At 35.5% G+C, this 12,938-nt stretch overlaps 1 protein-coding gene across 1 annotated transcript; it reads left to right on the plus strand.

The window, feature by feature from the left end:
- The first annotated feature begins 4,063 nt into the window (after positions 1 to 4,063).
- Positions 4,064 to 10,711, plus strand: LOC106881317 (endoplasmic reticulum membrane protein complex subunit 7). The gene is made up of 3 exons (XM_014931661.3): positions 4,064 to 4,241; positions 7,110 to 7,403; positions 9,826 to 10,711. The coding sequence occupies exons 1-3, from the start codon at positions 4,077 to 4,079 to the stop codon at positions 10,078 to 10,080; spliced, it is 714 nt and encodes a 237-aa protein (XP_014787147.1). The 5' UTR covers positions 4,064 to 4,076; the 3' UTR covers positions 10,081 to 10,711.
- The last annotated feature ends 2,227 nt before the right edge of the window (positions 10,712 to 12,938 follow it).

Raw genomic sequence — 12,938 nt, forward strand, 5'->3', positions numbered from 1 at the left:
CATTGTTTTATTGTTTCTCTTATCTTCAGGTTCCAGTATTTTAACACATACACCAATACATGTTACTCTGTGACTCCTCTCAAAAATAACGATATGTGATATCATTATTATACATACTTGCATGTATGTTTACTTACACTCACATGAATGTATTGTTTGGATAGTTGAAGTGAATGATTATATACCCAGAGATCATGAAATAGAAGTCAAGTGATTGTATTACAACATGTCGGAGCACTATCAAGGTGCTCTCATTGAACCAATCTTCTGAGTAGAAGAATAAGTGCTATTTTCATTGTAATATTCTGGCACTGGCACTTGTGCCCGCGGCATGTGTAAGGACTTTCGAGCGAGATTGTTGCCAGTGCCCCTGGACTGGTTCTTGTGCGGGTGGCATGTAAAATACACCATTTTGAGTGTGGCCGTTGCCAGTACTGCCTGACTGGCCTTCGTGCGGGTGACACGGAAAAGCACCCACTACACTCTCTGAGTGGTTGGCGTTAGGAAGGGCATCCAGCTGTAGAAACTCTGCCAAATCAGATTGGAGCCTGGTGTAGCCATCTGGTTCACCAGTCCTGTCAAATCGTCCAACCCATGCTAGCATGGAAAGCGAACGTTAAACGACGACGATGATGATGATTCAGTGGTTCATATACATGTAATCTGTGTTAAATTTCTTCTTCACAAATTTACGAAATCCCTAAATCTAGCATGTTAATGGTATTAAACAAAAATTAAATTGCTTGTGAAAGAATATGCTATTTTAATGAGTACTTAAAATGTCATTTTTTACTGGCTAAAGTAGAAAGTTTCTCCATCCATTTAGAAAACAATGTATTAAATATGACAGTATAAGACAATGAAACATGGATGATGTCTGCAGATCTCTAAGTACTAGAAAGGAATGAGCTGAATATTATCTGTTAGATAAAATTATCAGGCATGTCTGTGTGGTCAAGGAGTTTGCTTCACAGCCATATGGTTTTGGGTTCAGTCCCACTGTCTGATACTTTATCAAGTGTCTTCTTCTATAGCCCCAGGCCAACCAAAGCCTTGTGAGTGGATTTGGTTGATGTAAACTGAAAGAAGCCCATCATGTATGCATGATATGTATGTATATTTGTGTCTCTTTGTTTTGATATCGTGTGATAACTGTGAGTGTTACTGTCATACGAGCAATGTCATTCATTTGTGTTTGTGTGATGGTTGGGGAAAGTGGTCATGCATAACAAGTAACAGCTAATGTGTGGGTGAGGTGGGTTTGCTGGAACTGACTTTTTGATGAGATTATGTGTGTATGCTTCTGTATCTCAGCCTGTCAGTCTGTTTCCCCCACCCTACTTTATATAAATTTCAATAAATAAAGGCATAATATAGTCAAATGGTTAAGAAGTTTATTTACCACCAACCATGAGGTCCTTGGTTTGTCTCCGTCAGGCCCAATGCTCAAGAGAAACTCAGTCACCTTGCCTGAATGAAGCCCAACACTTGAAAGGAACTCCACCAATTTGCCTCCGTGAGGCCCAATGCTTGAGAAGAACTCAGCCACTTTGCCTCCATCAGGCCCAACGCTCGAGAGGAACTCAGCCACTTTGCCTTCATGAGGCCCATTGCTTGAAAGGAACTCAGCCACTTTGCCTCTGTGAGGCCCAACATTCAAAAGATGTTCTTTATGTGCCACCAGCATGGGTGCACTTGGCTTGACGGGTCCTCTCAAGCACAGCGCATCGCCAAAGGTCTTGGTCACCAGTTAGTTCATTGCCTCTGTGAGGCTCAAAGTTCGAAGATCATGCTTCACCATCTCGTTCCATGCCTTTCTGGGTATACCTCTACCACAGGTTCCTTCCACAAAGATTGGCACTTCTTTACACATCTGTCCTCGTCCTTATGCATCACATGACGTGTAAAATTTGGTCAATATAAAGTTTGAAACCTGTTAACAAAAACAAAAGAAAAAAACACAGCTTATTGGGTGTAAAAGAAAAAAAGTGTGTAGAAAACGAGATACTTTTTGGTTATCTCACCCCATAAAAAAATTGGGTTATCTCCCCTCGTTTTATGAAAAATATCGGTACTTTTGATTATTTCCCAAATAAAAAAATTGTTTAACCCTCAAAAAAAAAAAAAAAATGAAAAAATTAATAAACATGAAACCTGAAACGATTAAACATCTTATTGAATCTAATAACACTTTCATAACAAATCATACCATGCCTATTGAGGAGGCTAAAAGTCAACAATGTGTTGAAGTATTGAATCACAGGTATCTAACCCTTTTAATCCTATCTCTTGTCGCCACATAAGCTCAAATTTTTAGTGGGGAGATAACCCAACTTTTTAATGGCAATTTTTTAATGGGGATGAGATAACCAGAAAGCACTGAAAACGAATATGGAAAAAAAAAAATTGCACATACGAACGGGGTCTTATACTGTCATATTTAATACATTGTTTCGGGAAATTCGCAAGATCCGATTTTTCCCTCATAACTTTCAGGAAAATGAATATATATATAGATGAAGTTTGGATCTAGTTCAAAACGGGGGCGCCAGTATTTTCTTAACGAAACACTTTGAAACTTGGGACACTGGTAGAATGTGTCATATAAAACATCTTTTTCTCTTAGTCTTCTTAAGAAAAATTATTATATTGCAACTTATTTCATGTTAAAGTTGTCGTATTTCTGTAATTTCAACAAATGACTGACGTCCATTCAGCCGAATACAGTAAGTGCTGACTACGTAAACAAACGATTCTGGCGGTGATAAAATTATTATTTCCTTGTCAAAAAATGGCTGAAACATATTGGCAGTAGCTAATAAACCTTTCTATTATAGGCACAAGGCCTGGTTTTTGAGGGAAGGGTTAGGGCAAATGTTGTACACATACAGTTCAGGCAGATGTTAACGAAATTATATTAAAAATAAAACGAAGGAAAACGAACACGCGTATGTTGCCTCTCTGCAAAATGTCAGAAGTAATGGAGATTAAATACGTTTTACACCGCTTAAACTGCCAAAGGAGTAACTATAAATAGCTGAATACTTGTCAGTGATTGGTTGAAATTATCGAAATAAGACAATTTTTTTACATTAAATAACTTCGAATACAAAATTTTTTTTCTGTTCTATAACACAAAATAGATAAGTATACGAAGTTTGAAAGTCTTTCGGTACCAAAAACACTACATAAAACATAAATGAAAACTGGTGCCCCCGTTTTGAACTAGATCCGGGTGGGGAGAGGACTTTCGGAAAATTCATAAGATCCGATTTTTCCCTCATGACTTTCAGGATCTAGTCTAGCGCCCGGTCACAAAAAAAAAAAAAGTCTACTAGGTGTAAAAAAAAAAAACGGGTAGAAAACGAATATGAAACCAAAAATTTATGCAAACGAACGGGGTGGTTAGAGGACTTTCGGAAAACTCATAATGATCTGGGTTTTTTCCCTCATAACTTTCAGGAAAACATTTTCCTCATAAATTTCATCAATATATCCATTTTCCTAAAAGTTATGGGGGAAAAACTCGGATCTTGTGAATTTTCCGAAATCTTCACTCCACCCACCCCACCCTGTTGCTTTACTTGCATTTTTGTTTTCATATTCGTTTCCTACACGTTTTTAGGAACACCCGTTGTACTATTTCTTTTTTCTTTTGTTTCTGGGTAATATTGTAAGCATTAACCCCCCCAAAAATAATAATCAGCTGACCGAACAATTGAATCTTAGTCGTTGTACTACAAAGATCCACCACCAGCGAACGAAATGAAAATTAAAGTACATAATATCCTATAAGCACAAAACCTGAAATTTTGGAGGAAGGCTAGTCGATTATATCGATCCTAGTGTTTGACTGGTACTTATTTCATCCACCCCGAAGCGGTGAAAGGCAGGATCGACTTCGGCCGAATTTGAACTCAGAACGGAAAAACCGGAAACAATGCCGCTAAACATTTTCTCCGGTGTGCAAACGATTCTGCCAGATCGCTGCATTAATTTAAGCATAAAATATCGGCTGCTATTCCGTTTTAATGTTTCCGGTTTTAAGTGTTTCCTGTTCCTTGACGTCACTAAATATGGCTGCGTCCGCTGTTATGTATTTTCCTTTCACACTCTATTTTACCTTATTATTATTGGTTTCTTTGTCGTGCAATGCAACCGAATCAGTCTTGGAAGAAGCTACAGTTCCTTCTCCACAACTTACAAATAATATTGGCCACAGAATCGATGGACGTGTAGAGGTAAGATGGTATATTTCAAACACTTTTTAGGAGCCTTCTTTTCTTGATGTCTGCTAAAATGGGGACCGATTTGTATATTTCTTTAATATCAATATTTCTATGACTCTCATGAATTCCTACTATACTTAACCCCACTTTGCTCTGAATATACACGAAGAAAGCATAGATACAAGGATGGCTAAACATTTAATTTTACATTCCTTGTAACTCAATGAAAGATCATGTTTCCTTATTTTAGATACACATGTCCATAACATGAATATCATATAAATATATATGTCCATAACATATGAATATATATATATATATATATATATAGTTTTAGGGAAAAGAACCAAGGTTCATGAACTCATCGATGAAAATCCAGTCACATATAGAAAAATTAATAATTAAAAGCACAATAACTGAGTATAATATAATACAAAGTAAATATCGAGAAACTTAATTTAATTTTAATAAATTGATTTTAATTGAGTTTATACCTGTAATTTTGGATTTTATCTCTAATATATATGTGTGTGCTTTAATGCGAAGTTATTTGTAAAAACATTTTAATAAAAAAGTGAACAATCATTCTATACGGTTTAGCAGTTTTTCTCTTGTTATTCTCTACGCTTACCTACTTTATATAATACGGAATCTTGAAGTGTTAGCTATTCAAACGACCCAGACTTGTAATCCGCTTACAACAGATGATATTAATATTTATTGAATCGTTAATATTTTTCCTATTATATTTTAATGAACTTCCAGTCCTCAAGCAATTCCCCTCTCACCTTTTAAATTGTTGTTTTCCAATCGGTCTTGCTTGATTTTGTCATCTACGATGCAAGACCACTTCGCTGAACTAATTTCTATATTGTACATGAAGTGGAAAACGTGCACTATTTTTCTAACTTATAAAATAGCTGAAATGTAGTTTTAAGCATAATTTTCTCATAAATTTAATTCATACACACTCACAAATTATGGATTCCTGACTGGTTTTCAAAATATATTGCTACAGAAATGGTTTTAGGACTACTTTTTAAAAGACGTTAAATTAAATAGTCTACATGTATGTATGAATTTTTGGATGTATATTGTTAACATTTTGATATACATTTTTTTAATAAGCGAACTGTATTTTTGTTTACATGAATTATGAGTTCTACATTTTTGAAGTTGTAGCTGATAATTTTTCTGAATCGATCAGCGTTGAAGCAGATATTCTACAACCCTCCATTCGTACACACACACAGAGCTCATCATGTGCGTACGTACGTACATACATACATACATACATATTTTTTTCTTTTATTTGTTTTAGTCATTTGACTGCGGCCTTGCTGGAGCACCGCCTTAAAGGGTTTTTAGTCGAAGAAATCGACCCCAGGACTTATTCTTTGTAAGCCTAGTACTTATTCTATCGGTCTCTATTGCCGAACCGCTATGTTACGGGAAGTATACACACCAACATCGGTTGTCAAGCGAAGGTGGGGGCAAACAAACACAAATATGTATGACGGGTTTCTCTCAGTTTCCATCTACCAAATCTACTCACATGGCTTTGGTTGACTTGCAATGGGATTGAACCCGGAGCCATGTGGTTGGGAAGCGAGCTTCTTACCACACAACCATGCCTATGCATACACATGATACACTTCTTTCAGTTTCCCCTCTATCAAATTCACTCACAAGGCTTTGGTGTGCCTGGGACTAGAGTAGAAGACACTTACCCCAAGTAGGACTGAACTCAAAACCTCATGGCTGGGAAGCAATCTTCTCAACCACACAGCCATACCATTGTCTTGAAAAATATTTAATATTCAGACACAACCAGAAGTATATATATTCTTCCACCCATGACCTGCTAATATATATATACTTTTTTGTTTTAGCTGATTGTTTGTGGTTTAAACTCCTTCCCACTAAACAATTTTTCATGTTGTCATGGGTTGTATGGGTCTGTTTTTTTACACAGCAGCTCTCCACTTGAAGCAGTCTTTTGCCACCATCTTAGATCAAATCTTAACACTTCTTTCCATATTTTCTAAAGTCTTCTCCTTCCACACGCTTTTTCCGCTTGTGTTAATTTGACACGTTTCACCTTATGATGCCCAGTTTTTTTCTCTCTGCACATCTGTGTCCCATTGTTTATGCACAATAACATAGCTAACATCACACATCTAGCAGAGCCTGCTTGTCTCCCAGCCACACGGTTTTCAGTTCAGTCCCATCGCATGGCAACTTGTCTTCTACTATAACCTCAGGCCAGTCAAAAACTTGAGTGGATTTGGTAGGTAAGTGGAAACTGGGAGAAGCACAGTGTATGTATATACATGTGTGTCTTTGTCTGTCTTGACATTACTGTAGTTGTAAATGAACATTACCATTATGCAAGTGGATGCCTTTGTTTCTAATTTTCCATGAAAATGTGTCAGGACAGGGAGAAATTTATTGGAAACAGGCAAGGGTGGGTGACAAGAAGGATATCCAGCTACACCTTATTTTTGACTTATGACCACAGAAATAAATAAATAAAAAATGGATATTTGAATGTTGGGCAGCTGTGTGTATGATAACCATGGCAGTATCTGGCAATGCAGGCCTCCCTCAACTCAGGCATCCACTCTCTCATTCAGTTGCATTTGAATGAAAATTATGTTGAAAAATATAAATTCGACATATGACCAGATTGACTTACAATCTGTCAGTCGGAATGGAGCTCAATCATAAGTCACAGAGAAAAAAATGTAGAAAATCTCAGTGAATTCTGTCTAACCCATGTAACCCTGGAAAAGGGGATGATAAAATGAGGATGATGATATGTAATTGTTAATTTATTAATCTATTTAACAAATAATTATTTACTTGTCTTTATTTCAGGTTCTATCTGCTTCTGATAAAAGCTGGATGCCTCATATCAAAATTTTGGTGGATGGAGGAGAATATACAGGCTTCTTAAAAACTGATGGAACTTTTACAGTTGGAGCTCTACCATCAGGTTCATATGTTGTAGAAATCCACCATCCTGCATTTCTGTTTGAACCAGCACGCGTTGATATCAGCTCAAAGGGTAAAATACGAGGTCGTAAAGTAAATAACCTTCAGCCTGGTTCATTAAAAACAATAGCCTACCCTTTAGAATTCCGGGAGCGAGGGAAAGCTAACTACTTTCAGGTGAGTGTGCTATTTAATGTTATCAGGGCAGAATTATTATTTCTCTTTTTGTATGTATGTATTAACTGGCATGCTTGTGTGGTTAAGAAATCTGTTTCTCAATCACATGGTGTCAAGTTCAGTCCCTCTGCATAGTACTTTGGGCAAATGTCTTCTATTAGGGCCCCAGGTCAAGAAAGCCTTGTGGGTGGATTTGGTTGAAGGAAACTGAGAGAAGCCCATACATATAATATTATATTATTTTGGGATGGTCATTTTTTTTTTCCAAATAAACCCACTCACTATATATTCATTCTTCACTTGTTTATTATTGTTTTTTATTTTATTGTATGTTCATTGTCTGGAAATCTTTCATTACACATCTGTGACCTCTTCAGCAACTCATCCTCCTGTTCTGTTTAGTCCAATGAACATACACACACTTGCATAATAGGCTTCTTACACTTTCCATCTACCAAATCCACTGAGAAGGTTTTGGCCAGAGCTGGGCTATAGTAGAAGACACTTGGCCAAGGTGCCACATTGTCAGATGAAACCCAAAACCACTCATGTTAGGTGGCCCTATACTCACAGTATCCAAGGTGCTACTGTTTCCAATGTCATGCACATGATAGAATGCACTGTATATGTCTAAGAATTGGGATTATTACAGATACAACGTGGCTTCTCTGTTACACAAGTATAAATAAAGAAAACACCACTGCACATTCTGTCAAAAATCAGTCCCATACAATTCTTTTACTATTGAAATATTGACCATGTCTAGAGTAAGTCTGAACACTGTGAAAGATCCAGTGAAGTTTATGTAGTTTTAAATATGATTTTTATTTCTGTTTGTTTGATTCCTCTTTTAAGTAATCAATTTATGAATTTACATTTCCTGCTGGAAATAGATTTCTGAAGTATCTGACACTATTACAGTGACACTGTCTGAATAAACCAACACAAACCTTCTGCATCACTAGGCAATGTATTTGTGCATCAGTGATAAGATAAACTTGTCTTGAAGAAACAGAGCTACTTAACACTTTGCAGCTTAAATTTGTACTTAAAACAGAAATAAAAAAAGGATTTGGTAAAATAATAAAATGTGGTCGACAAGATCTTAAATGTTCATTTTGAAGAATGGTTGATGCAAAATACTCTAATTGTTATTGTAGTCTAATTAGCATCTTAAGAAATTTTCGTACCTGGTGTTTGATAAGCTTGGTCAAGCATTTCTAAAACTTCTCTAACAGTTCACATTACTGGTCTGCGATTAATTTCTTAAATGTTATTGTTCCTCATCTAGTTTGCCATACCATCATAGGTGAGGTATCTTTCATGAATTTGGATGTGGTTGATACAGCTTCACAAAGCAGTTGAAGCCTTTTGCTATCCTTTGTGGTATTGATGCTGCAATAATATGCACCCAGTACATAACATCAGGTGTAAAGTCGAGAAGATCCTTTTAATCTTGTTGAAAATTCAACAACCTCTCTAGTACTGTAGTCATGAAAAAGTGCATCCAATATATATACTGTAAGCAGATGGTGGTGTTAGGAAGGGCATCCAGCCATAGAAACCAAGCCAGAATGAAACCTAAAAGCAAGTTATGGTCTCCTGAGCCAGACCAGCTGAGAAAGTGAACATAAAACAATGTTGTTGATGATGATGATGATGATGAGACCCTTCTCATGAATTTGACATTTATTTAGAGCTACTAATTAAAATTGATGTTTATTGCTAGATACTTTACTACTGACAGAAATCTTTGCATTCATTGACAGCCTGGTGCCTCAATGTTCTTTCTAAGTTTAAATTTTAATCAGATTGACTTTTGTCGCTCTGTGGTCTATAAAATAATCACATATTATTTTAATTGACTATAGGTGAAGGAGTGGCTGTGTGGTAAGTAGCTTGCTTACCAACCACATGGTTCCAGGTTCAGTCCCATTGCGTGGCATCTTGGGCAAGTGCCTTCTACTATAACCTCGGGCCAACCAAAGCCTTGTGAGTGGATTTGGTAGACGGAAACTGAAAGAAGCCCGTCGTATATATATATATATATATATATATATATATATATATATATATATATATATGTTTGTGTGTCTGTGTTTGTACCCCTAGCATTGCTTGACAACCGAGGCTGGTGTGCTTATGTCCCCGTAACTTAGCGGTTCGGCCAAAGAGACCGATAGAATAAGTACTAGGCTTACAAAGAATAAGTCCTGGGGTTGATTTGCTCGACTAAAGGCGGTGCTCCAGCATGGCCACAATCAAATGACTGAAACAAGTAAAAAAGTAAAAGAGAGAGAGTATATATCTTTTTCTATAACAAAATTGGTCATATCAAAAGAAATTGCAATTATATTTTCTTTATCTTGTCTTAATCATTATTCTTTTTTAATCATTATTCTTTTTTTCTTCTTTTTGTCAGATGCGAGAGCAATGGCGTATGACAGACTTCCTGTTTAACCCAATGGTTCTGACTATGGTTTTGCCATTACTTATTATTATGGTGCTACCAAAGATGATGAATGCCGCAGATCCTGATACTCAAAGAGAGGTCCAAACTCAAATGAATGCTCTTAATGCTAAACAGAGTTTACCAGACATGTCTGAGTTTTTTACATCTTTATTTTCAGATGGCAAGAAACCTATAAAATCCAAATCATCTTCTAAGAAAAGATGAGAGTTACAAGTTAAGAGCATTGATTAGACATTAAAAAGCTTAAGAAACAATAATAAAGATTTTATTCTCAAAATTTATCTCGAAGAATATTAAAAATACAGTTTTTTTTTCTCTATTCATTAACTCCACATATATTCAATTTCGTATACTGTGATTTATATAAAGCCTTATCTCTGAATTTAGCTATTTATTTGAATTTCAAAAGTAATGATTTGTTGCCAGATAATTTTTTAAATGAAAAAGAAGAAAAAGAAAAAAGTATTCAATAAAAATTTAAAAGTGAAAAAAATCATTAAATTTTTGGGGATAAAATAGAAAAAGAATATTCTTTAAAAAAAAATTTAATAAATAAATTTTATTAACTATTTAATTGTTTTAGCTTTACAAATAGATTTTGGAGTAGTTGGTTCACAAGATGTTTTTCAGTTGTGACCAGATGTGTTCACAGCAAATATTCTAAATATTGTTTTATTTATACATTTTTGTAGTGTATGTCTCTGAACAAATGTTATACGAGGCAAACTGGTGAGATTGTTATTGCACATTGATTGTAGACTCGACTATATAATATCACTATGTGAAGTCATAAATAAAGATTATTTTATTTATATCACACAAATGTGATGAAAAATCAGTTACATTATCTTTTTGGGGAATTGGGCAACCATTGAGAAATTAATCTCTACAGCCAGATGCTCTTCTTATCCCCAAGACTTGCCTGTTTCCAAATAAGATAATATTCCCCTGGTCTTTTGAATAACAAACAACTCAGGGGCTAGACATGCTTTCATAGAGAAGTGTAGAACAACTGATGTCATTTGTTAGAAAGTTATTTTGTTTACAATTAAAGTTTGAATGTCAAGGCAAAGAAAAGACACACAATTACATAATATACTTCTTACAGTTTTTGTTTAGCAAATTATTTCACTCAGAAAAGGATTGGGTCAAGTCTTGGCTATAGAAGACATCAGCCAACAGTATCTAGGCAGTGATTCTAAAGCGAATCTCTTAACTATACAGTCATATCAACATTTACCGTACTGGTTTTACCTGTATAACAACATTTGTTGCTTTGATAGTAGTGAATGATGTTCATATTATTGAAATCTGTTATAGACATACTATGTTTAAGAAAACAAATACCGTAGTGGTGGGGGAGAATTGTAGTAGCAGTGGCTTGTAAGAAAACCAAGGCAACAAATCTTGTCTAGTCATATGGCTGGTTGCAAGTACACATCATTGACAAAGCTCAACAACACTGAAATGCATCTGGCATATTTGCTAGCTGCTGCTGGTATGACTTTTTACCTCCTTCCAGTGTACACTGTGTAATGAAAACACTACGTCCATAAGAGGTTTTATCTTCAAAGAAAACTGCAGCCTGTCAACATGTATACATTAAATGTGATACATAGATGGCTATTTTAGTTTAATACTGCTTCAATTGTAAATTCCAAGTTCTGTGCATATTTATTGAGAAGTTTGCTTTGATAAGATAAGTATCAGTTAAACACTAGAGTTGACATAATTGATTCACCCCCCCCCCAACTGCTGGCTTTGTGCCAAAATTTGAGACCATTGAAAGGTGGTGACCTGTCAGAATTGTTAGTGCAAAGAACAAACTGTTTAGCAACATTTTTTCAAGCTCTTTGCATTTTTAGTTCAAATACTGTTGGAGACACAAAATAAAGTACCAGCCAAATACTAGGTTTTATGTAACCAACTTGTCCCTTTGGGGGTTGCTGGCCTTGTGCCAAAGTTAGAAAGAACTTGCTATCATTACCGAGGATTGATCTTATTCCTGGTAGATTTTGTGGGTGGTGTGTTACTCCTGTAAACTTAAAGATATCCACTTGATTTTAAGTCATCAAGTGCTCAAAACCCATCTGATGATCTTATCTGTTCTTAATTGGCAAATCTTTTGTAGAAGCTCTACAAGACACACCATTATGATCTTTATCCATTTGTCTTTGTTATCACTCAGTTCCAAATACACTAATTACACTAAATACAGGTACAATTGTTACAGATTCCATGTTCCAAACTCTCACAATCTCAAATTTCAACTGGTTGAAGTTTTTCAAATTTTGATCAGCTTTCTTCATAATATTAAATATTTAATAGATACAATGGATCAATCAATATACAAATTTGACTTTGTCTTTAACTGCAATACCTGGTTTTATCCATTTCGATAGAAAAATCCCACAAAATCTTACATGTTTTCAATTTAAGTACTTGGTCTATCCAATGATTGTACCATGTACTTCCTGCTTTAAATCCCTATTTTTGACAATGCTTCCAGTGTAAAAGAACATGCTCCATTTCTAAAATTCTTCCTGGGCGAACTCAGGGCATTCTGTAACAGCATGTGCCATCATTTCATCTAAAATTCCACATGCTCTACATTTTGTTGACATCTTCTCCCCATATTTTTTAAAATCAAATTTTTAGTCTGCAGTGCCTGATCTTGAGCTGCTATAATAAGACTCTCTGTTTCTTTTTTCAATTGTCCCTTTTTCAATCAAGCCCAAGATCTTATTGACATACATCCTCAGTGGCTTCCCAAAATTTAACATGCTAAGTTTTCTCTCCAATTTGTTCAACCTGTTCTCTTTGAATTTCATTTTTGTTCTGTTTGCCTTTTCCAGTCTTGATCAACTAATCTTTAATCACTGCCTTTATAACTTTTGATCCAACGAGAATTAAGAGATACACAAAAATTATTGTGCAGTGAGAGAAAAAATACAAAATAAAAACCAGCCCTATTAATCAACATCTTCATTTCCGGGGACCACTGGACATGTTTTGGCCCTATTATGGTCTTGTTTGCACGTGGTAGACACGTTCTTGCAGAA

The sequence above is a fragment of the Octopus bimaculoides genome, chromosome 5, assembly GCF_046866305.1.
Source record: "Octopus bimaculoides isolate indiv1 chromosome 5, ASM4686630v1, whole genome shotgun sequence".
NCBI lineage: Eukaryota > Metazoa > Mollusca > Cephalopoda > Octopoda > Octopodidae > Octopus > Octopus bimaculoides.